Source organism: Carcharhinus amblyrhynchos, chromosome 9 (genome assembly GCF_965287045.1).
Source record: "Carcharhinus amblyrhynchos chromosome 9, sCarAmb.v2.hapA, whole genome shotgun sequence".
NCBI classification, from domain to species: domain Eukaryota; kingdom Metazoa; phylum Chordata; class Chondrichthyes; order Carcharhiniformes; family Carcharhinidae; genus Carcharhinus; species Carcharhinus amblyrhynchos.
This window is the reverse complement of record NC_137332.1, coordinates 31,432,498-31,459,189: the sequence shown is the minus strand read 5'-3', so window position 1 is coordinate 31,459,189 and position 26,692 is coordinate 31,432,498. Positions and strand designations below refer to the sequence as shown.

At 42.2% G+C, this 26,692-nt stretch overlaps 1 protein-coding gene across 1 annotated transcript in view; it reads left to right on the top strand.

The window, feature by feature from the left end:
* The window catches only part of rnf220a (ring finger protein 220a), a 470,498-nt gene that overhangs the window by 276,023 nt on the left and 167,783 nt on the right, over window positions 1–26,692 (top strand). The window contains exon 4 of the mRNA XM_080195392.1: window positions 23,265–23,310. Within this exon, the coding sequence (XP_080051518.1) occupies window positions 23,265–23,310 (46 nt within the window). The remainder of the gene's footprint in view (window positions 1–23,264; window positions 23,311–26,692) is intronic.

Sequence of the window (26,692 nt, the reverse complement as noted above, 5' to 3'; positions counted from 1 at the left end):
GGTCACACTGGAGGTAATTTTCACTTTCACTCTTTAGGAGATGAAGCGGAAATCAGATTACCTGCACATTATAGAACATTTAAACATACATACAGTGGGCCCTGTAATTGGTTGATGATCTCTCTCCCAGTGCTGATCTCGGAAAATAGTGTGCAGGCCTAAAGGTGGGTTCCGCGCCTGGCACCAAATGGTTTGCAATCTTCCCAGTCCCTTTCTATTGGTGCAAACCGGATCACACCCTTTGTGGCTGATTAGCATGAGATTGACTGGATATCAATCTCATTAGCAAATTCGGCACATGATTATTCCTCCTCCCACAATGTTCCCACTTCTCCCTGGCAGGAGGTCATGCTGGTCTCCACTAGCGGAGACCTGGCACAGTGGTCTTGACAGAGGGCTCGGAGTGCCCACCCAGCAGTGCCTAGCGGATGCCTTGGCAATGCCCACCAGACATCTTGGCAGTGGCCACCAAATGCCTCAGCAATGGCTGTCAGGTACCCTGGCAGTGCCAGTTGGGCACCACTAATGTGCCATGGGCAGTGCAATGGGATAGGGCCTGAGAGGATTATGATGGGGGTGAGTGGATCATCTGCAGGGGTGGGGGGGGTCTATCCAGGAGTGGATCATGAAGGGAGCCATGATGGGGAGGATCTGGGAGGGATGAGGGTCCAGATATCCATTTGGAGAAAGAGGGGATCTCCCAGTGCAGTGAGAGACTGGGGCACCCTTGCGAAATGCCACCCAATTCCTCCGAGACCAGGCTCATTGGCATGTTTAGGCTCCCCTGCTGCCCACATTACCAGTGCGCAACTCACCACTCCAAAAAAGTGACTGTGGAATGATTGCAGTGTGGAGCATGCCTGAGAGACTGGTGCAGATCAGTCCATTATTCTCGCCATTACGACACTTTTTGGGAAAAATTCTACCTATGATACCAGCTCCATTGTAAAAAGTGAAAGCGTCTTTGGTCAGACTTAGAATATCCATGGCTACTTCAATTGCTGTTGATGTGTTTGATTGTGGGTGCCTATGGCGAGGGGTGGGGGGGGGGGCGGTGGTGGAAGCGGGAATGGGATTGGGTCTCTCCTTCAAGGGTACTTGCTGGCTGATTGAAGGACCTGGTATTGGGAAACAGGTACCCGCTGACCTTGCTGCTAACACCCACAAACCCTTCCTGTAACTCCCATTCTTGCCATCACTCAGCTGTGCCTGGGTCCCTTCTCGGTCCTAAGCCTCAGGACCAATCAAGAAGGGCTGGATATTTAGCCATCCGAGTGCCAGTAAATCCTATCCTCACCTGATTGTGAAAATAGATAAAAATGGAACAACCTTTTGTTAGAATTTAAATATGAGGACTAAAATTACAAAAATGTAAGAGAAAAACATACATCAAAATATGCTTTAAAATACTAATTAAGAAAGGAAGAGGCCATGATGCATACCATTAATTGTCCATGAAGCTTTGTTAAATCTCCAGCATCCACTGCCTCCTGGTGAAGTTGCTGAGTACAGAAGAGCTTTCAGCCTCTAATTGGCTCTTGGTATGGTGGGGTGGAGGGGGCGAAATCTTGATCCTTGATCCCAGGGGAAGGCGCATTGGTGGTTTCCTAAGGGCCTGAGTGGCATGAGATGTGGCAGTCCTTTCCATAAAGAGACCAAGACCCTTGTCGCCTGCACAAGATTCCACCCCATGGGTCGGACTACATTGAACCTCCACTGATCTAATGATTGTCAATTTTACTCATCTGGAGCCAATGCCCATCTGAATCCTTTCACAGACTCGGCAAATGGTGGGAGAGGCGTGGGGCAGTAATCACTTTATTTATTTGAATTTCAAATTTTGCAGAAACCAATTCTGGCACTTCAGAATCCAAATCCTTAACCCTGACCCATGGTTTAACATAAAGCACGTTCTTCAACATGGTATTCACATGATGTTCATTCATAAATCATCCTTTGTAATTCCATATAAAGTCAGCCCAGCAGCATGCTGCGAATGTAAATTTTTAAAGAGTTTCATTGAAGATGACATTTTAAATTTGACCAATTTCTATAAAATCTTGCTTTAATGATGGTGTGTCAGATTGGCAAAATAAGAGTAGAATGAATGTGAAATGGGAAAAAAAAATGAAGCAGTGTGCTTGAAATGTAACACTGGGCTACATTTCCCTCTGTAATAAAGATAATGAAAAAAGTATCTGTGCCTAAGTTAGTGAGCAGGACATGTAATGTAGTTCACTTTTAACATGAATATTTCTCTCCCAAGATTCTGGTGCCATGCAAAAAATGTATGTAAAATAGCTCAGGGGGAAATAAAACGTTTGTTAATTAATTCTAAGCCTTTGTTACAGGGCAATCAAGCCAACTTAAGCAGTTTTGCCCATTGTAAGATAAAGATTGGATTTATCACTCACAGTTACACTCCGCTTTGTTGGCGAAAGGAACGGTTTCAGAGTACTGGCAGAAGCAAAATCTATGTCGTTCCCATGTTCCCAATGTATGTATTATTGCTGCCAGCTATTTCATAATGGAACAGGAGAGGGAACACGAGACAAAAAAAAACACACTCTTCACAGAACAAACAATCCCAGCGGGAAGGTTTATCACAACAGGCACAGATCCTTGGATTTCCAGAAGACGATATGTGATGATTATATTCCAAAGCAATCAAATCTACCAGAGCTTTTTCATGTAGAATGAAAAGTAAGAGTGCTGCTTTTTGGGGGGAAAAATGGAGCGTTGGATGCAAATATATTGAATACCTCTGCACCACCACAACACTCTAGTAGAGATTAGTTGTAAAAATGCACATGGGGCGGCACAGTGGCAAAGTGGCTAGCAGTGCTGTCTCACACCCAGGTTCAATATGCAAACTAAGACTCAGAGCAAATATTTAGGGTGCTAAAACAAATGCTTTGGGTAGGTTAGGGAAGGGGCCTTTGATGGGTTTGCACTGCTTGTCCTGTAAGTAACCACTGTCAGCACAAGATTAAGAACATTTCAGTCCAAATGAAACATGTGGCCGTGACCTTAACGGCTCACCACACCAGTCAATCAGCGTGACAAGCTGGTAAGATAGGGTGAGAAGGGAAAAATAGGGTTCACGCCAGGTCCTACTGCACCGTTTTGCCAGTGAAATCAGAAAGCTGCTTTCAATATTAATTACATCATTTAATTATCATTAGTGAGTCCCGAATGCTATCGTCCGGACCCACGTACCTTTATCATCTCGCCGGTTGAGGTCTTCGCTGGCGAGAATCACAGCTGAACAGAACAGATTACTGTAAAGAAGTGTACCGACAACTAAACAATGAGGAACACTACAGACAATTACCCACAGATCCGACCAAAGAACACACTCGTCAACTCAACAATCTGATCAAGACCTTTGATCCGGACCTTCAGAGCACCCTCCGTGCTCTCATTCCAAGTACTCCCCGCATTGGAGATCTCTACTGCCTCCCAAAGATACACAAGGCAAACACACCTGGCCGTCCCATCGTATCGGGCAATGGAACTCTGTGTGAGAACCTCTCCGGCTACGTCGAGGGCATCCTGAAACCCATTGTACAAAGAACCCCCAGCTTTTGTCACGACACTACGGACTTTCTACTGAAACTCAGCACACACGGAGCAGTTGAACCAGGGACACTCCTCGTCACAATGGATGTCTCAGCGCTCTACACCAACATCCCCCACAACGATGGCATTGCTGCGACTGCCTCAGTACTCAATGCTGACAACTGCCAGTTTCCAGATGCAATTTTACAACTCATCCGCTTTATCCTGGACCACAATGTCTTCACCTTCAACAACCAGTTTTTCATCCAGACACATGGAACAGCCATGGGGACCAAATTTGCACCTCAATATGCCAACATCTTCATGCACAGGTTCGAACAAGACTTCTTCACTGCACAGAATCTTCAACCGATGCTGTACGCTAGATACATTGATGACATTTTCTTCCTTTGGCCTCATGGTGAACAATCACTGAAACAACTATATGATGATATCAACAAATTCCACCCCACCATCAGACTCACCATGGACTATTCCCCAGAATCAGTTGCATTCTTGGACACACGCATCTCCATTAAGGACGGTCACCTCAGCACCTCACTGTACCGCAAGCCCACAGACAATCTCACAATGCTCCACTTCTCCAGTTTCCACCCTAAACATGTTAAAGAAGCCATTCCCTATGGACAAGCCCTCCGTATACACAGGATTTGCTCAGATGAGGAGGATCGTGACAGACACCTCCAGACCCTGAAAGATGCCCTCATAAGAACAGGATATGGTGCTCGACTCATAGATCGGCAGTTCCGATGCGCCACAGCGAAAAACCGCACCGATCTCCTCAGAAGGCAAACACAGGACACAGTGGACAGAGTACCCTTCGTCGTCCAGTACTTCCCCGGAGCGGAGAAGCTACGACATCTTCTCCGGAGCCTTCAACATATCATTGATGAAGACGAACATCTCGCCCGGGCTATCCCCACACCCCCACTTCTTGCTTTCAGACAACCACACAACCTCAAACAGACCATTGTTCGCAGCAAACTACCCAGCCTTCAGGAGAACAGTGACCACAATACCACACAACCCTGCCACAGCAACCTCTGCAAGACATGCCGGATCATCGACATGGATACCATCATCACACGTGAGAATACCGTCCACCAGGTACATGGTAAATACTCTTGCAACTCGGCCAACATTGTCTACCTGATACGTTGCAAGAAAGGATGTCCCGAAGCATGGTACATTGGGGAGACCATGCAGACGCTACGACAACGGATGAATGAACATCGCTCGACAGTCACCAGGCAAGACTGTTCCCTTCCTGTTGGCGAACACTTCAGTGGTCACAGGCATTCAGCCTCTGACCTTCGGGTAAGCATTCTCCAAGGCGGCCTTCACGACACACGACAGCGCAGAGTCGCTGAACAGAGACTGATAGCCAAGTTCCACACACATGAGGACGGTCTCAACAGGGATCTTGGGTTCATGTCGCACTATCTGTAACCCCCGTGACTTGCCTGGGTTTGCAAAACCTCACTTACTGTACTGTCTGGAGACAATACACATCTCTTTAAACTGTGATCAGTGCTCCTTCCACTCACATTATCAGCCACTTCAGGTCTTGAACAGCAGGTTAGGTGTAAGGATTCGCATTCTAATCAGTAATCTCTAAACTGTCTGTGCTTTATATGCTCTGTCTGAGGCCAGAACTCTCCATTCACCTGACGAAGGGGCTAACCCGAAAGCTTGTGAGTATATTATCAAATAAATAGGTTGGACTAAAACCTGGTGTTGTCAGACTTTTTACTGTGGTCTCCATCAGCAGAGACCAGACTCGACGGCCTCCCTGGTAGGATCGGAGACCACTGCACCCTCTGGGTAGTCAGAAGCATGGCCAGGCCGTGGCAGTGGAGCAGGGCCAGCCTGGCAGTACCTGCCTAACAGGCTGGCAAAACCCATTGGGCACCCTGACACTGTCCACCAGGCACTTGGAAGTGCCAAGGACTGTGCCAAGTGGGTAGATTCGGGGGACGGGGGCTGTTGGGACCTGAGGGGGTGGGGAGATGGCAGGGTGGGGGCTCCACAGTGGGCAAGTGGAAATGGAGGAACTCTACAAAGGGAGGAATTGTGGTGGTGGGGGGGTGAAATTCTGCAAAGAGGGCAATGGGGGGGTGGAAGAACTCTGCAAAGGGGGAAATTGGGGAGGGAAGAGAACTCTGCAAAAGGGCAATGGGAAGGGGGGGGACAGGTGGATCCTGATCTTGGTGGTGGGGTGGAGACCGGCACAGGGAGCAATCAGTGGGAGGGTGGTAGGAGTCCCGATGCCCATTACAGGGGGTGGGGGGTGGTGCTGACAGAACCTGCACAATGGTGCCTCAAGAGCTCAGCAGCAAGCTTCACTGGCAAGGTGAGGCTCCCCCCTCTCCCACTGGCGAGAGGCACATTTTTTTTTGCACTAACAGCCATAAGATTGTGACTCGTCCACAAAAAACCCACATGGTTCTCTCAATTTCTTGTTTGTTTGGCATTTTTGTTTTGGAAAATTCCGTCTGATGTATTTGCTCTCATTTAAATGCATAGAGAGTCTGTGTTCCATCAGAAATCCATGGGATTTTAACCCCAGTCCAGGTACCTGATTTGGATGCTTCATCCAATGTCTTCCACATTGTCCTTAAAATGTCCTGATATTTCATCAGTACACCATCATTGCAGCTTTGTGATGTTAAGTGAGTGAAATATTATAGAAAGGATGGTTTTAAAATGTTTTCATATTGGAGATATCCAGTAGATTAAATATCTAACACACACCATCATTTACAGGAGATTCTCAAGGTCGTGGCCTATTCAGATATTGAGTTCATAAGCTGCTGAATGAACTTGTTAGTGTTTTACTTAGCCACACAAACCAAGAGGTAGTTTACACAATATTTCAAGTTAAGAAAACTTTGACTTTGTGCCGTGCAAAAGGTCCCCAGCTTTTGTACATTAATTTTCCTTGAAATTTGAATATAGATTGTACACATAAATATGGAGATTATGGAACAATTTGATGGCTGCTATTTAAGATGATGAAGGGTTGGGACAGAGTTGATAGAAAAATTCAGCAGTGCGAAGGACTCTGGAACCAAGGGACAGAATTAATTTTAAATATAGAATGAAAGCCAGAGAAACATTTTACACAGTGGGATATGAGACTGTGGGAAGTCCTACTGAGGTTAGTAATTAAATTAAAGATCGTGTCAAATTTTCAGAATAGGTTAAATAGACAGTTAACAGAGAAGGGATAAAGGGATATGGGTATAGGATTGGAATAGGGGGTTGGAAATCAGCTGGATGAAGTGACCTGTTTTTCTGTGTTGTAATTTCTGTGTGCTTGATCTACAAACTCTATCTTTCCAAGCAAAGCTAGAATGTATGAACAATGTTATTAGTATCTAAAGCATCCTATCTAATGCTCCAGGATCAGTTTCTCCAGCAGAAGCAAGGGTGCATATAATGGAGAATGGAGATGGAGAAGAGGCTGGGTAAAAGATTTGCTTTCTCCTCCCTTATAAAGTCCGATCTTGTACTGAGAATTGAAAAATGTAATTGTACTTAATGATAGAGGGAAGCACAAATCAGGCAGAGGCAAGGCTCAAGAATCCATGACGGTGCCTTCAAATGAACAGTTCTGTTATTAATCAGATTCATCTACTATAGTCCTGGGAATATAATACTGTACTTGCAATGACCGGTTGTGCTCCTGTCATCCAGAAGCTCATTCTCCAATTGAAGAAGAGCATGAACTGAGGAACTACGGAGTGTGAGGGAGACATGGAGGGAGGAAATTAGCTTGCAATCTTTTGGTCTTCCTTTTCTGCAGGAGACTAAAAGCATGCAATTGGCCATTTTTATTTAGGAATGTGCAGCTATTAAGTCTACATCTTGCACATTGAATCATTGGATTAAAAGGATCGACCATCAATCTCATAAATGCATCCAAAATTAACTTTAGCTAAAAACAAATGAATGAATTTTATGTTTTCACAAGTACTTCATTATACTGGAAGGTAATTTAAAACATCTATTTTCTGTGGCATCTCTTGCATGCTCCTTGAAATTTTAAAAGCTGGTGATCGCTCACTAAGTATTGGGTAACTGTAGCTCCTAAAACACACACATACGTTTCATTCGATACATCAATTGGCTGAGTTAAAAATATCAGCCAGTAAGTCAGAAAACTTAAAGCTATGCATCAGTAATGCAATTCACCCTGTTAGCATCACAGATTATCCTTTGCTACAACAAAGCACCCAAAAACATTAACACATTTACCGATGCAATGGTTGCAACAGCATGAGGACGGATTGTCCACTTTGTTGTCTCTCTGTTTCTGCACTTTTCTTGTCAGCTTTGCAGCCAGCTCATTTCAATTTGCCCCAAGGCCCTGCTGACACTGTGTGTATGCACAGAAAGTTAAATTCTCCTCTGATCAATAAAGAAGAAGTGTTCCTTCTGCCCAGTCGATATTTTTTTTATCTGTCTTCTGCCCTGTTCTGCTGATGGCAGCTTTTGTGAGGAAAGTCACTCAAGGGCACTAGGCAAGGCTCAGCTACTTTTTTTTTCCCCTGCTAAAAGTTAACAGATTTGGCCTTTTGCTAATAACAGCTTTATGATTTATCTCTATTTTAATTGGAAAATTTGTGAATTAATTGATTTTTCTTACTTTCCAATTAACATTGTAATTGGCTGTGTAATAAATTCTTCAGCACCCTACAAATGAGGGTTGACATAAAGATTGAGGGGGACACGGGAAGGCTGCATGACACACCCTATGATCTAAAAACACTAATAAAGTATGTTATTTTAACATATCCCTGGGTGAGCTTCCAGGCATAAATTCACAGCTGTGAGGTTACAGGAACTGACACTATTAAGTGCTTTGACAGAAAGTTCTGACAGGCCTCCTCATGGGCTGACCTGATTGATCTATAGCTCTGTCCATTGACAGCCTCAGGAAAGTCAAGCCAACAGGGAGAAGAGATCAGCTTCCTGATGCAGGAACTGACTTGCAAGGACTTGGGGCAGCTGTAAACAAGTGACAGGGCAGAACAGGGCTACACTGTGGGTGTAATGTTCAGGGCTGTGTGTGTCTTTATCTAACACATTATCGCCATTTATTAGGGAATTTTCAGGACCAGGTTAGTTGTTTTAAGTGCAGCATATTCCTACCACTTTAAAAAAATGTTTTGATTGCCTGTATTTTTTTTAATGAATTTATTTTTTTCTTGGCGTTATCAAATTAATCCTTTTTCAATAGAAATAAAATTGTCAAATAGCCAATTTCTTGGAATTAAAAGAAAAGTTAAATACACATAGAATATTAAATTGTGAAATATTTTGAAACCACCAAGTAATGCACAACATATTCTGGATAGTGTTGCATTCAGATGCTGATCGTGTTAAAAACTGCTTTCGTATATTTGGTTTCCAATTTCATGTTCTGCATTGTTTAACAATGAATATTTTAAGTTCTTTGTATCTGCTTACACAAAATTAAAGAATGTATGTTTTAGATGTAAAATTCTGTGTCTAATAGTCCCATTTCTTCCTATTTTCAAGTGTTAACATTTTTCTTAAAACTTAGGACTTTTGAGCCAATTTTTTACAGGATTTCAAATGATACTAGTGGAAATGTTACTGGGAAGGTGGAAGCATTTCCGATGACATTCTCACAATGCTTGTCATGAATTATATTAACTGCACAATTTGCAAAAAGAAAACTTTAAATTTTGGATTTGGATGATTGCATTGTATTTCTTTGAAAAATTCTAAACCAGAGGGATGTTCCGAATGTCCACAAATGACATCACGGTATAACACTAAATAACTAAAGAGGTATCTATATGTATTATGATTTATGTATCAAGTTACTAACATTCAGAAATAACATTTGAAAACATGAATAGGGATATAAATACATTAGTGTTATTTCCTGGGTCTGGTGGTGTAAATCACATCAGCTTTATGGCCCCTGATTTGTATCTCAGCCCAAACATAAGTTAGTTTCACTTTCGATATTGTATATTGAACTATACTCACTGGTTTGCTTTTGTGAAGGATCCAAGCAAACCATGAAAACCTAATTTGATACCATTTGCTTTCTTCAAATTGTTAAACTGCGATTATCTTCTAATGTGAGATGTATTGCCCCTGATACATGTGTTAGGAAGAAAGGTTAGAGTTTCTAACACATTCTTGTCTCCCCACTTTATTCCACTGACTAACAAGTAGTGAGTGAGAGGACAAGAGAAATGTAACTTAGTGACAGGGTGATTTTCCCTTCAGGCTTTGCATGTTACATAACCTTTCTAAAAAAGCCGTTGATATTCAGGAAGAAGTGTGATACCAGTGCCTGATAATTAATTCAATTTGATCAGCGCTGCACTCTACAAGCCATCCCGACTTAAAGCTGTCATCATGTTTTAGTTTTAATAGAAATTACGCAGATATAGAATGATCAGCAAAATAATAATTGATTATTGACTGAGTTGCCATTTAGGATTTAAGGCCAGATTGCAGATATTCATAGGTCTATCTGCTATCTGTCTAGGTTTCCAAAAATGTGCTTTAATTAACCCAACACAGCCTGTTTTCTTTAATTTAAATTTAAACTGTAACTTATGTTTCTTGTTAAGGGTGCAGGAGGAGTATTTTTGGTTAGTTTAGGGATTTGCTTATGTAGGGAGACTCCTAGTGATATGTTGTATGTTACATTTGAATATGAAAGTTTCAATATGAAATTAACCATTTTTCCTACCTCTTTTAGTCCATTTTTCTACTTACGGTAGCAAGATGTATATATTCTGCTGCTATCACAGAGAAACCAGTTTCGGTATTGTTATTAGTGTCATAAGTAGACTTACATTAACACTGCATTGAAGTTAATGTGAAAACCTCCTGGTTGCCATATTCCGGTGCCTGTTCGGGTACATTGAGGGAGAATTTAGCATGGCCAATGAATCCAACCAGCATGTCTTTTGGACTGTGGGAGGAAACCAGAGTATTTGGAGGAAATGCATGCAAGCACGGGGATAATGTGCAGACTCTGCACAGACAGTGATCCAAGCTGGGAATTGAACCCGTGTCCCTGGCACTGTGAGGTAACAGTGCTAATCATTGTGCCACCGTGCTGCCCAATTTGGACACTCTTAATCTTTGGGTGCCTTACCCACACACTGTTAATGACCCACACTCAATTGATGAGGATGAGAAGTCTTGGATTATGGGCTTTCGACCTCATCACAATTAATGCAGCATTGATGTGGGAGTCTCATAGGTTAGTGCTCTAATTTCCAGATAAAGTGGGTTAGATCACTGGGGCTTTGGAGGACGGACAGGAGGACCTAAAGGTTCATGATCAGCATTCAGTGAGAGACAAAATAGGAAGATTACCGATTTTGAAAGTACTGCTGGGTGTTGGGATTGCAGTTACAGGCTAGAAATTGAAAGCTGAGGCCAGGGTAACCAGTGGGATCTCCATGTTGGAGTCATTGAGATCAGAAAACGTCCAACCCAGAGTGGCAGTGAGTATGGAAAATATTTGAGTTATATACTGTGATAATAAGATTTTAAAAATGCTATAAATACTCAGCATTGGTGAAGAGAGAAACAGAGTTTATGGGCAGAATCTTGTGGCATCAAGCGGTCTCACTTGCTGATGACAGAGCAAGCCAAAGACCTATGGTGTCTTTTTCTGGGAAAGCCTGCTGAACCACAGGCCAGTCAGAAGGTGGTGGGGACAGTGGTGGACCTTCTGCTGGAATTCTTGGGAGCAGAAGTCTGAGGCCAGCAGCTATTACACTTAGCAGCACCACTGATGAGGGTATGGCTGCTGCCAGAACAGCATCCCTGTGGAGCCCTAGGATTGCAGAGGACCCAGGTTGCAGCTCACTAATGTGAGAGGGTGGTTTGTATTGTGGGCTAAGGTACATGGGGTTTGGAAAGTTGATGGTGGACCTTCCCATCTAGAACCTAATTGTGGTGGAGGTGGAAAGTTGGTGGTGTTCAGGCATATCACCAGCCCTGCCTAAGTAAATGCCCTTCCTGCCTCCAAGCTCATCATCAGGGAGGTTAATGGCCATCCATCAGAACTTTTGATTCAAGACCATTGACCTGAAATGTTAATTTTGTTCATTTCTCCATAGATGCTGCTTGACTTGCTGAGTATTTCTGGAATTTTCTGTTTTTATCATTGTCAGTACTTGCCTTTTTTTTAACTCACCTGGTGTTTAGAACTTGAGGGCAAAAAATTGGGAAGGATAGAGCCACAGGTCCTGGCTATCTCAGGGCTAACCAAAACTGTAACAGGGCTCAGAGAAGGTATTAAGCCTCTAATTTGCATATGCAAATTGTTTCAGCTGTGGATAGAAGATGCTTTTGGTTGTTCTGTATAAAGATGGCAGTGGGTGTGATTTGTGGCTGAAGTGTGCGTGCCTGCATATTCATTGGACATCATATTAGTTCCAAATGTTGATATCAGTCGAGGCCAAACACCAATACTGATCTCAATTTTGCACCCTCACAGCTTGACTCAATCCCACTAAAATAAAAACGGACATTAACTGGACTGACCTGTCACTGCCTGTATAGATACACTCCTCAATGATAAAAAAACTCTGATGCAGCTACTCTAGATTTGTCTTCATTCTTTCAAGGGATGGGGCATTGCGGGCAAGGCCAACAATTGTTGTCCATCCCTAACTTAACTGCTTTTGAACTAAGTAGCTTGCTAGGCCAGTGCAGAGGGCATTTAAGAGTCAACTGCTTTGCTGTTGGTCTGGAGTCTTATCATAGGATTGTTTTGCTGCAAAAGAAGGCTGTTCGGCCCATCATGTCTGCATCAGCCCTCCAAATGAGCAATTCACTGAATGCCTCACCCCCAGCTTCCCCCCAAAACTCTGCACATTCTTCCCTTTGAGATAATAGTCCAATTCCATTTTAAAGCTTTGATTGAATCTGTGTCCACCACACTCTCAGGCCGAGCATTCCAGAGATGTTACACGTAACACTTTCTCCTCGTGTCACTGTAATGATGCACTTTCACAGACTTCACTAGAAATGCAAAGGTATTTATTAATAGGAAAAAAATATACAGCTGCCCTTAGTCCCCTACATGTATCTTGCCTGAAAGAGAACTCTACCCCCCTGAGGTGGTTCCCCACTCTAAGTTCCAGTTGGTTCCCTCAAGTCAGGTGATCTTTTACTCTGCTGTGTTGAGAGACAATCACCCTTTTGCTTCTTTCAATAATTACTTCAAATTTTGATCCTTTTATGATCTATCTTCATAAATTGAAGTAGTTTTTCATCCCTAGAGTTATCTTATGAAGGTCTCTCTGGTAAAGATGGCAGATTTCCTTTCCTAAAGGACATTAGTGAACCAGATGTTTTGTTTGAAGCAACAATAGACGACAGTCGCCATCACCGAGACTAGTTTTAAATTCCAGATTTGTTAATTGTATTCAAATTGTACGAGCTGTGGGGTGGAATCTGAACCTGTGTCCTCAAAGCATTATCCTGGGATCTGAGCTTATTACCCTAGTGACATTACCGGTGCACCAACATCTACACAGTTTGTCCTTGCAATTCTCCAATTGGTGGTCAATTTATTTTGTTATCTAGTAGGGGGAGATGCTGGAAGTCAGAGAGTCCTCTCCCTTTTCGAGCTACAAATGTCAGAAGTCCAAGTGAAAGTGTCTAACTTGCCCTTTGGACTGGGCTACGGTACACTGTGCTGTTGAGTAACAGAAATCACTTGATAGCAGATGAAATAAAGACAATCCAAGTAAGCCAAACAATACAGTATTACATTAGGAGGCATAATAAGACCAGCATTGAATACAAGTCCCAAAGAATTTCAAGCATGCAAAGAATTGGACATATTTCTGAGAGTAGGGAGTAGAGAGGTACAAACTCAACATTTTAAGGCAGCACAGGTCAAGAGGCCTGACCAAGTCATATCCTTGGGCTTAAAATGAGAGATGTGAATAAATTGTACAGCCTCTACTCATTCCTATCTTCCTATAAAGGATTAACGAAACAGTATTATACCAACTGTATCAGAGCATGATCCTCAAAAATATATTAAAAAATCCTTTAGTGCAAGACAGCATTATTAGATTAAAGCATTTGTGTACTGTGCAACAGCAAATAATGGCAAATAAGCTTTCATGTGATTTTCTTATCTTGAGTTGAAGAGGATGAAATGTATGAAGCTAATAGCAGTCGTGTGTGTTTGCGAGAGGATAGGTAGTATTGCTGCTCTTAGCTGGTAAATTTGATGTAAGCTAACACCTCTGATAGGTTTTAGATGAGTGTTTCATTATTGAACGTTTAGCTCTGAGCAGTCCCATCTCTGTAACACTGATATATTATAACCTTTGTTTATGTTTAGCTTTGTTTATGGGTCCCTCACCAACAAGCACACTATCAAACAGCCGGTCTCTCTTACACTCCCTTGTATATCATGACACGAGGTGTAAAATGCATTGATTAGGAGTCCTCACTACACAGAAATGTATAAAATATCTCCTCTCAGTACCAGTTTTAGATATACTATGACCTCTGATATAACCCCTATTGTTTCTATTAACCCCTTACTGAGAAAGAACAGCTATATATTTGTTAATAAGAAGATTAATGTGAAGGGAGAAAGATATCAATAGAAAAGAGATTAGTAGAGGTTTCCCCCTGCCCCTTACATGTAGGTTCATTTCTCTGTGTTAGTCATGCACAAAGGAATTCATAAAAGTACATGAAGCATTCATACAATTGTTTTCACTGACATCAGTTCAGTAGTCCAGTTCTTAACACACTCTTGCAAAAATGTATTTGATATAACTAATATTACTTGTAGCCCTAAGATGTCATTTCCTTAACACGCATTTTGAAAGACACCCAGTTATAATTTTGAATGCAAGCAATGTTCTAAGCCTAACTTAAATGTTTTGAAATCACATCAGTGGTCTGTGGTCACATTACTGAGTACTCTGCAGACCACATGGATATAGATAGCCTTTATTGCAGCTGTTATCAGGAGTTTTGAATGTTTGTTGCCTCTGATACCAGCTGGCAGGGTTTAAAAAAAAACCTCGAGAAGGATGCTAGAGCAACCAAATGCCATGGTCACTGTTAGAATTGTACAGCAATCGTAGATTTTCCAGTCTTGCCCACCATGGAAATCATAGTAGGCGGGTTGGAGAACTTGACAGAAAAAGGTCTGTTGACTTCAGGTGGGGAGCTCCAGTCCCACATTTGATGGGACCAGAAAGTCCCACCTGTTGAGGTACACTTGAGGTATTGTGGAATGTGTTTATAGATCTAGGCATGAGTTTGGAAATCACCCTTGTGGTTCAGATAATATCCAGCTTGCTGTCTGTGAAAATCAGGAAAGTCAATGTGCATTTACAGGGAAAAAAAGGTTTTTATTCCTACAGCACAGGAGAGTTTTCTAGAACAAGAGAAGGTGATAGTAAAGAAGAATGTTCAGTTGAATTGAAACATCACCCATGTCTTTGTGGATAGAGCAGTGGTGGGTGGATTTAAACCAATATGGTAGGAGACTGGATAATGTGTAGTTTTGAAACCAAAGAGGAACAACAGCATCATTAAAGCTGTTGGAACAGAAGCAAAAAAGCTAAATTGAATTGAATAGTGATAAAATATGTGAAAACAAAATAAGTAGACTGAGATAGTAACAGATATAAACACTGTTGTAGAAAGGACAATTTGTATCAACAATTTAAGTGCAAAAACCAGAGAAAAATATAGGATCAAAAACAATGGAGCCAGAATTGTGCGATATTTCCAAGAATGCAAAAATCATTCAAAAGCAAGTTAGAGTTAGAAGCATAAATAACTGGAGCTACAACTAAATCAAAGTGGGGAGTGCTTTTTTAGAATACATTCAGGGCCACTTCCGAGATCAGGATGTTTCAAGTTCAACAGGGAAAAAATATTGCTTGATTTAGTCCTGGAAAATGAACTGGGACAAATAATTGACGTGAAGAACAATTGAAGTGAGAGAGCAATTACTAAATAATGACCCCAACATAATTAGATGCTGTTACAGATAAGGGTAGGAAATAATCTAATTCCAAAAATATTAGCAGGGATCAAGATGGTTAAGCCACTGGGCTATGATTTCATGCTCACTAGACTGTTGGTATAAGTCAGAAAGAAAATAGCAGAGGCATTGGCGACCATTTTTCAATCCTCCTCCAACATACCTTCCAATCCCACAACCACTATTATCTAGAAGGGCAAGGGCAGCAGATATCTGGGTACATCACCACCAGGAAGTTCCTTTCCAAGTCATTCACTATCCTGACTTGGAAAAACATTGCAATTCCTTCCCTGTCACTGGGTCAAAAATCCTGGAATTCAATCCCTAACAGCAATGTGGATGTACCTACACCTCAGGGACTGCAATTGTTCAAGAAGGTAGCTCACCACCACTTTCATAAGGGCAATTAGGGAAGGGTAATGAATGCTGACGTAGCCAACAATACCCATAACATGATTTTAAAATCATACAATTGGTGCCATGGGACAGGAGGATGCTGATAGAATACCCTGATTGAAGGTGGGAGATGAGGATAATCTGGGTAATTGTAGATCAACCATTCTAATGTTAGTTGTGGGCAAACCCTTGGAATTCATAATGTGAGATATTTGATGTGAGATATCCTGGAAATGCAGTAGATGTAGATTATTTTTAGAAAGCTTTCAATAACGTGATGTAATAGCCTTTATTAGAAAATTTCAGACATGCAGAATAAGACAAAATGTAATATGAATAGAAAGTTGGTCGATAGAGAGAAAACAAGGAAATGGGTGCTGCACATACTAAAGAATATTGGAACAGAGTGTAATCCATGGGTGGGTGCTGGGTCTACATTTTCAATCAACATATATGTAAATGATTTTGCTTTGGGTATAAGGAACACATTTGCTGTGACTTGAAATGTTTAGTAAAAAATCTTCAGGAAGATGGATAGAGTTTGTTGGGTTGGATAGATAGGTGGCAGATGGGGAGAGAACAAGGCAAAGGAACTGGTTTTGAGTTACTCTTGCAAAGTGCTAGCACAGATAAAATCAGCCAAATGGCCTCCTTCTGTGGTTCTAATGGTCTTGAGGAGAGTAGTGATGCTGTGATGTTGTCAGTGAGTGAACATTATGGAATGTGTGTACCATCTAGTCTTATGTGATATCTTAGTCACAGAGATCCCAGGGCAGCTTACTCTGAATGTGTAAAATTGACTTGAAAGTTAATTATATTGATCATCAGAAAGGGGACACTGCAGTATTGTTATACAACAAAAGTGGGCTCGAAGCTTGTTGAATACACTAGGGACTTAAGCACTTGAAATCAAGCTACGTTCCTGGGGCTGTGGCCTCACTTCACCCTTTGAGAAAAGGACAATAAAGAAAATAATTTAAAGAAAGTGGTTGAAAGTGCTGCTCTTCACCCCACTCCTGTGTTATAAGTAGAATCACAGTGGAGAATCGCTGAATATGGAACTTTCAGTCCAAAATCCAATTACCCAATTGGTTACGCATCGAACATTTGTGGTTTTCAATTAATCATTTCTTCTTCACTTGACAGGGCTAAAAGTAAGTCAATGATTTCCCTCAGAAAATATAAACTTGAAACAAAAAAGAGGATTTTTCCCCCCCATTTTCAAAGAAGTGATTGACTTTGTTGAATGCTAGTTTCTGGGATCTGACCAGCACCCCAAAGGTTAAAGAAAGCCTTTATCATTTTAATTGGTTTAAATTTGATCTATTTTACTCAAAGATATACAGTATTAGACAAAATGTATAACAGGCTTTTACAGATCTTTTTGAATAGCTGAATCCTGACAACTAACACAATCTGACCCTCTGTTTCCAGTGGGCTAATTCTCAGTAGAGTTGACACCACCTCCTAGACAGCATGGAATTCTCTTTTTATTCTCTTTTACAGCTATACAGTCCTCTGCGTTTCACAACAACTTTATAGAAAAAGAGATTATCTGCCTTTTCTATTTGTTCCACTTTGTACCTTTCCTTTTCTTTTCCTTTTTTTGTCAAACTGTTAGCCTCTTTGTGACTCCTTTGGATTGTCACCAATGGGGTGTAAACCCTCTGCTGTCTTAGAAATATGTGGAATTGGGATTTTATTTCCTTCAATCCAGCAAAATGGGTTAGAACAAAGACAAAAAGAGTACTTGATGAAAAGCAAGATTGCATGACTGGAGAGTGGGAAGGCAAGAAATTCAACATCCACGTTATGTCTATGCATCCTCCTCCTTCTCTCTTTCTCTGTCTCTGTCTCAATAACATTCTCGATTTCCATAATGCCTTTATTACATTAGTTTTTACCTTATACCAGAAGCTTATTTCTGACTCTCTGGTTTGTGTGCTGTTTTAAAACAAAATATCCTGGAGGAGCTTAAGCACCCCATGCCTTCAAGAAGCACCTTCAGTGCTCATTTCAAGGCATCCGGCCATCTGCCAAATGAAGGTGGATTTAATCTTGAAAATTAAATTTCGCTCCGCTGACATACTCGTAGGCATCTGCAGCTGAGCACTGCGGACAAACTGAACATGACAGGAGCATTGTTTTTTGTCACATCTACTGTGTTGATCTTTTCAAAGTCTCATAAAAATTTATTGATGTCCCTGTTTGCAGCCTAGGATATTAGTGTCTGTAGCACAGATATGATTTGATCTGTCTTCCCTTATTGGCGACCAGCGCTTAGCAATGCTTTTTAATACTTGCTGTCTTATAATCAGTCATTCCCAAAGTTGCAAGGCAGATGCAGTTAAGATCTGCCCTTTATAGTAAGCTGGTTCCCCCCTGAGGGCTGATGGCATTGGTGCTATAAGTATGTAATTTTTGTGCAATACATTCTCAAGTAGATAGATGTACGTTACAGCATTTACATCTTTCAACAGTTAAGTGTGATGAACGAAGGAGGAGAAAACAGTTACAAATTTGATGTGCCAGAGAAAATCATTATTTCTCAGTGCTGTTTTCGTTTGTAAAAGAATAATGTATGTCTGCCATTGCATAATTACTTTAATAAAAAATTTATTTCCAACTCATTTTCTAAAGCTGTATAATTGTTTCAAATTGAACTTGTCTAAAAGGGGAAATTTCATAAGGGATTAGATTGAAACTTCAATAATTTAAATGTATAATTGAAGAGTTTTACTTCAGGGTAATTAATAAGAAAATTCCTGGCTAGAATACAGATTAATACATTCTAAAGGTTAGTAATCTGTTTTATAGAAAACTAATAAAAAAGAATGTTCCCAGAACGGCTCCAAAATATGTTTTGTCACAATCTATCACACACGGCTGTCCATTTGTCATGATTACTCTGCCAGCATTTTGCATGCATTTCTTTGGTGTATGTTGATTGCATGCTGCTTTACAATGTACAAGTCTTTAGTTTGGTACACACCTGAAACTTTCTCCAGAAGCTGCTTGAAAGGATGGAGTTTTTATTTGGGAAGCCAGCATTCAAGGATCCCTAATACTATTCATCTCCCTGAGGAAAGACCCTTGCCAAAGTGCATTCCACAGGGAGGCAATTCGAGGGGAATAACTGCAAAGCATATTTTCTAGGAGGCATTGAGATGGGGTGGGTGCTTTTGTCAAAGAGAAAGAGAGGTTGGTAGAAACAGAAATGACCTGTTGAGATTTTCCTTGCAAACACTGTGGTAACCTGTCACCACAAGATTGGCCGATGTCTCCTGTGCATTTTCTGTTTGGGTATGTGTATGGCATGGGAATAGAAGAGAAAATGGAAAAGTTTAAATTGTCTTAAAGTAAAGGTAGTACCTGTGCCTAAACCAACAGTATGCTGAGTACAAAGTGATAGGTTCACCATGTGATTTCAACCATTGCCCACACCCATGCACCCAGCCATATTTTAGTACAGATGTTCTAAATGAAAGCCAACCCTTTCCCCACAGTAGAATATGGGAGCTACTCTTTCATACCTTGGGAATCAAGTCACACGATTGTCCTCTCAACAGCCTTGGTTTGCAGTACATTGAGAACAAAAAAGGCATGAGAAGAAAATAATCATCTCATTATCATGTTTTAAAAAACATAAAGAAGAAGTTTATTTTACCAGTGTGTTGATATTGAGAGGAAGGAAACTATTTTGACATGTCAGGTTTTGTCTTTGGAATGTGTAAAACATAATACTCAAAAAACCAGTAATTTAGAGCATAACAAGTTCTGTAATTATTATTACTGTAATGATATCTGTGACTAGCAGACAAATGAATACCATTATTGTCCTGGGTGAGCAGAAATTAAAAATCTCAAACTCCCTTTGCTCCAGCTATTAGTTGATTTATTTTAGCTGTTTATGTCGACTAATTAAATTCAATTTTGTCAGGTTGCACATTTCTAACAGGTTTATAGACCAAATGACAAATACGCTGAGTAAAACAGACACTGCTTCTGCTATTTGTAGTATCTTTCTATCGGCAGTAACTTAACTCTAATAATAAAGGATGATGCAATTGTAAAATGTGGACACTACCTAACACCATGGAATGAGAGGAAATGGGTTTATACTTTTAAGTCCTGACAGGACAACTTTGCCATCTTGCCCATGTATTCGGTGCAATCCCTGAGCATAGGCCAAGATCTCCAGCAGAGGGAAGGAAGGAAATTCAGTTGACCTGTGCACCTTCCCGCAGATGGATTAAGGGTAAAACAGGAGGCATGATAGCAGGTCATCAGCTCAGCCCTACAGCCGCAGAAGATGAAGAAAACACTAAATACTTGGACATTGGGATGATTCGAAAAAAAAATGAAATTGTTTATAGAGTTTGACAAATGCTGTCATATAATTGAAAATGTATAGCTTTTATTAAAGTGTAGATTCCTCATAAGTGAATCCATGTGGCAATTTAAACATTTTGAAGACGACACAACTTGCTTAGTATCTTCCTTTTCATAGCTCCATGATTCCTCAGAGGTAGTCCTGTCTCTGAACTAATAGCGATCAATATGATAGTGTGCATATATCATGGACAATTCTCCCAAAGGTGCTGAATTGGTGGGAAAACTGATCTAGATCACGATTGTTTTTTTTCAGTGCAACCTTAGACCTGAATCTCTGCACTCTGTGTAATACAATGGTCACAATCATGAATATAATTAAAAACCCAGGGAGTGGGGCCTATTCACACCGGAGTCTGATAATTCCAGAACTCTGCGCATGCGCAGTGACCCCAGTCTGTCGGTCTCCTTGTTTGGTGGCCGGCTCAAGTGCTGGCCAGCTTAGGACCCCTGCAGTGCTGCCCCTCCAGACCCCTGCCTCCAACCTCCCCCCCCCCCCCCACCCCCCTCACCCGACATGATCGTGGCCCTCACAACAATTCCCAGGCCAGGCCTGATGCGACCCTCCCCCTTCCTAAAGCTCCCTGATGTCCAGCCCACCAATCCCCCCCTCCCCCAGCAGTGGCGGTCCCCCTATCCCCATTACCTAGCAGACACCATGGGGTCAGACCCTCCCAGCCCACCCTCAGCACCCCCCACACACCACCACCCCCGGCCAGCCTGCCCCAATCACTGGCCTCCTCCCAGCACAGACTGATTGTAATGCAGAGTGGCAGTGGGAACCACCCCCCCCCCCCCAAACCCCATTGATCGCCCCCTAGATTCTGGCCATAATAGGCCCTGCCCCCTTGGTGTTGCCCAATGCCTGGTGGGCAGTGCCAAGGTACCCCTTGGCATGGGCACTTTGCCCCTTGGGCAGTGCCAGGAGGCACAGGCTGGCCTAGTGCCCAGGGGGCACCATTCCCCAGCCATACAACCCCGTGGGGGCCGTTATTGTCCCCCCTTCACTCTGGCAAGTTCCATGCTGGGCCCACTAATGATATATAAAATAGACTTATAATACATTTAAAAAGATTTAAACCACTTACATCTCTTCCCACCAGTTTCCAGCGCGATCCTGACTGCAATTGTTCCCTAGCTCTGGGAGACATGGCCGATATGTGATTCTCCTGACTGGACCCGCCAGAAAATTTGCTGGTCGCAATGGGAGAATTGCCCCCATCATTTCTGTTGCTGTATCACTTGTTCCCCAGAAGCAGTGGGGTGATTTGTGGATAGGTGAGAGTGACCAGCTGCAGTTTACATAGTAATATGTATCAATGGGTAAAGTGGCAATTGTCTATGGTGAATGTGGCGGAGGAGGGTGGTTTTGGGGAGTGGATGGGGAAAGGGGTAATGAAAGACAAAAGGAATACTCCTGAAAAGTGGCCATTTTCGGTTAACAAAAATACCTTTCTCATTCATTACTGGATGTGGGAATTGCTGGCAAGGCAGCATTTACTGCTCACCACCCCAAGTCAATTGGTGGCAGTGAACTATGGTTTACCATTGCAAGCCTAGCAGTTTGGTTCAACTGAGTGATTTTGCAGATCATTTTATTGACCAGTTGAGAGTCAACCACATTGCTGTAGATCTGGAGTCATATATAGGCCAGACCAAGTAAGGATGGCAGATTCTCTTCCCCTGGAGGGCATTAGTGAATCAGTTGGATTTTCCAATAATCTAGTATTTTAATGCTGATTGTGCCATTACTGATGTTCACTTTTTATTCCAGATGTGTTTAATTAACTGAATTTTAAGTGTCCCCATCGCTGTGGTGGGATTTGAATTTGTCTTTCTGGATCATTAGCCCAAATCTATGGATTATGAGTCGTGCATCATTAACACAGTGATACTGTACCCATTAAATAAAATCCTCGTCCAACTTTATTCATTCAGGTTGTGACTGATTATTTAAGCAATTTTGAGAGGCTAATTGAATACCCTTCAATGGGAATCACTTAAGGATAAGGACCAAGAGGGTGTAAGGAGCAGAGCTGTTAGCAGTTGATTGAAGAGTGACACAGGTAAACGCTGAGGAAACAGATCAACTGTTTTCCTGTTGGATTGTGAAAAGAATTACAATCTGCCGTTGATCAGTGGCTGCCTTTCCTCCTCAGGTGGAGAAGCAACTGACTTTCTCTCTGCATCTCCCCAGCTCAGGAATTCTCTTTTGTGGGGAATCAGAGGCACAAACCATTTGTGTTAAGCAGATTATATATTTTTCCTTGAATCGCTTTTAGTTAGATCCCAGAGGTGGCAATAGAAAGGATGCTATCTCTTTTAATGCGCTATCAAATGACTCAAAGTAATATTGCACAGACCTCTAAATCAATGTGATAACTGACCTTTATAATGCAACTCTCAACTTTGCCTCCTAAATCTATTTAAAACATCTTGGAATTTTTGTATATGGGTAAAAATGTGCTGCAGCTCAGGCTGTCGATAATCTTGAAATCCAATTTTTTTCTCTTTCTCTTTGTGCTAAACAAAAGTAGTGTCACTTTGACATGTGTGCATTTGGACAGCTGATGTGCTTTCAGATGAGATGCCATTTATCGCATGAAATGTTGTACCAAAACTGCCAGAACTCACAATTTGATTATTTCACACTACATCTAAATAATTAATTAGAACTTTGCAGCAGTTTGTGCAGACAGTTTTTTGAAAAGAAAAACACTGGGTGATATGAGTAACAAAGATCATTAGCATGTTTGTAATCGTGCTCAAGCATAAAATTATCTGGAACTGTGGGAAGATATGAACTGCAATAAAGTAAAATAATTATTTCCTGTTTCTTCAACAGTAAGCATTCCATGTTGAAGGACAGCACAATCCAAGGGACTGTGAAGGTAAGTGAGCCTGAGTAAATGTTAAAAATAAGAAACACTTGTCAGAGATGGGGGGAGAAAGAATGGAATGAAACAAGAAGGAGGAAAGAAAGGGAGGAAAGAGAGACAGGGAAGCAAAAAGAGCAAAATGAAATCTGCATGCAAGAAGTGAATAAGGTACAAAGGGAAAAAGAGACCTGAGAACCTAAAAATGATACAGCATTTGAAATGAGAAAATGAAAGAAAGACAGAGATATAACAGTACTAAAAGCTCAACAAAATTGAGCAAATGAGAGAGAGAGAAAGAGAGACAGGGGACAGAGCTCTTTTAACTGGCATGAGAACAGTCTGGTCCCTGGAGCGTCTCATTTCAAGTTAAGTTAGAATTAAGTCCTTGTTAAACAAGCGCTCTTCAAGGACTTTTAGCTGCCTTAGAGTGGGATTAAGGAGCAGAAAATATCGCGGAACCCCGTCAATCCTGTGTAAGAATAAGCTGTTAAAAGGCAGTGCCATCAGATGACTAACTTCTGGCAGCTACTGTAGCCTTTATTGCAGAGACCTTTTTCCAGAATTTGTTGATGCTGTAAGAATATTAATGTCACGGACCTTTAGAAAGAAAATTTACAAGACCACTTTCTTTTCTTCAAAGATGCCCTACTTTCTTCTGGAGTCAAAGCTTTCTCCCTTTTAACTCATGGATTATTTTTGTCTAAGTAATTGCAAGAAAAGGTATCAACAAAATTTTAGAAAGTGTATATACTTTCCTCATAAAATAAGCAATGAACTAGAAGCATTTCTGCAGGCCTCAGAAAATGGAATCATAGAATGAGGCTATCCAGCTCTTTGTATCCTGTGCACAAGCCTCTTACTGCTCCATCAATTTACTCGATCATCAGTAAAGATGGAAGGGGGCATCAACAGTGCTATCAAGTGGCCCTTATTCAGAAATAGCCTGCTTGTGGATGCTCAGTTTGGGTTCCATCAGGGACGCAGCTTTTGACCTCATTACAACCTTGATTCAAACATGGACAAAATAGTTAGACTTCAGAGTTGAGGTGAGAGTGACTGTCCTTGATATCAAGACAGCATTTGACTGAGCGTGGCATCAAAGAGCCTTAGCAAAACTGGAGTCAATGGGATTCAGTGGGAAAATGCTCCACTGGTTGGAGTCACAAAAGAAGATGGTTGTGGTGGTTGGCAGTCAATTATCTCAGCTTCAGGACATCACGGCAGGAGTTCTTCAGGGTATTGTCCTCAGCTCAATCATCTTCAGCTACTTCAGCAATGCCCTTCCTCCATCATAAGGTCAGAAGTGGGGATGTTTGCCAATTATTGCACAATATGCAGTTCTATTCGTGACTTCTCAGATACTGAAGTAGTCCATGCATGCCTACTGTTTGTGCCAAGGTCACCCCAGTAAGGGGTGAGGATTGAGTTTGTGCAGCACGATAGATGAAATGTTGGGGATATTAAAATGTCTGTGTGACAATCAGTGCTGATATTTCCCAACCCTAATATTGTAAGAGATCCTTTGAGTGCATGATGCCGTGATGTGCGTGAGACTGTAATGAGCAGAAGATTGACTTATCCTGACAGAGTGGATGAGATAATTCATCCTCTTCCTACATCGGAAGGCATTTCGAGAGGGATTACCTGATATGCTGACAGTCTTCGCAATGGCCTCCCAGGCTGGCAAGAGAGCTGGTGGGCTTTCTTCATTTTTCCTTGGAGTAGAGAATAGAATCATAGAATCCCTACAGTGCAGAAGGAGGCCATTCAGCCCATTGAGTCTGCACCAACAACAATCCCACCCAGGCTCTATCATCAATAAGCCCACATATTTACCTTGCTAATCCCTCTAACCTAAGCATCCAGAGACACTAAGAGGAATTTAGCATGGCCAATCAACCTAACCCACACCTTTGGACTGTTGGAAGAAACTGGAGCACCTGGAGGAAACCCACGCAGACACAGGAAGAATGTGTGAGCTCCACACAGACAGTGACGTGAGCTGGGAATCGAACACAGGTCCTTGGAACTGTGAGGCAGCAATGTTAACCACTGTGCCACCGTGCTGCCCACGTGTTTCCACATACCATTGATAAGCATCTCCAGGGAGTCGAACTTCGGAGCAGTTTCTTCTTTGATGCAGTCATGGGCGGCAGATTGGCACAGTGGTTAGCACTGCTGCCTCATAGCGCCAGGGACCTGGATTCAATTCTGGCCTTGGGTCAGTGTCTGTGTGGAGTTTGCACATTCTCCCTGTGTTTGTGTGGGTTTCCTCCAGGTGCTCCAGTTTCCTCCCTTACTCCAATTGGTTGACTGACCATGCTAAATTGCCCCTCAGTGTCACGGGGATTAGTTGGGTAAATACGTGGGGTTACGCAGATAGGGCCTGAGGGTGTTTGATGTCTGTGCAGGCTCGATGGGCTGAATGGCACCCTGCACTGTAGGGATTCTATGATTTCAAAATGTCATCTCCTCAAAGTTGGCCTGAAGAGAATGAGGATAATATTTAAATATGGCATCCAAGATGTATGCACCTATTAGGTGAGAACGGATAGGTGAATCAGTTCCGGACCCGCCATGTGACTATGAGATCCTTCCCACTGATAATTAATGAGCTTCTGAGCGCAATATCATGCGTTGTGGAACCTGACTGCCACTGCACTTAGTCACAAAAAAGGAAAACTCCACCCGTGATTAAATAGAGGTGGCCATTCAGCCCACCATTATGGCCTTGCCAGTTCTTTGCAAGAGCAACTCAGTGATTCCTGCTCCCCTGAGTTTACCCCATAGCCTTGCAGTTTCTCTTTCTGTTTAGTCAAATTCCCATTCAAATTTGCCTCCAGCATACTCTCAGCCAAAGTCCTTCAGATCCTAACCACTCACTGCGCAGAATTATTCTTCCTCATGGCCCCTTTGATTCTTTTGTCATTCACTTTAGAATCATAGAATCCCTACAATCCCTGCAATGCAGAAGGAGCCCATTTGGCCCATTGAGTTTGCACCAACCACAATCCCACCCTATTCCCGTAATGTCACCCTAACCGCTCTCCCCCCCCCCCCAACACTAGGGTCAATTTATCATAACCAATCAACCTAACCCGCACATCTTTGGACTGCAGGAAGAAACTGAAGCATCTGGACGAAACCCACGCAGACACGGGAGAATATGCAAACTCCACACAGACAGTGACCCAAGGCCGGAATTGAACCTGGGTCCCTGGTGCTGTGAGGCAGCAGGGCTAACCACTCTGCCACCGTGCTGCCCCTTATATTGGCATCTTCTGGTTCTCAACCTTATGCTGGATTCCCTCCCCACCTCGTCCCCCATTCCCAACCCTCTCCCAACCCCATTTTCTCATTGAATTTTAAAATTCAGCTGCATCGTGGACATGTC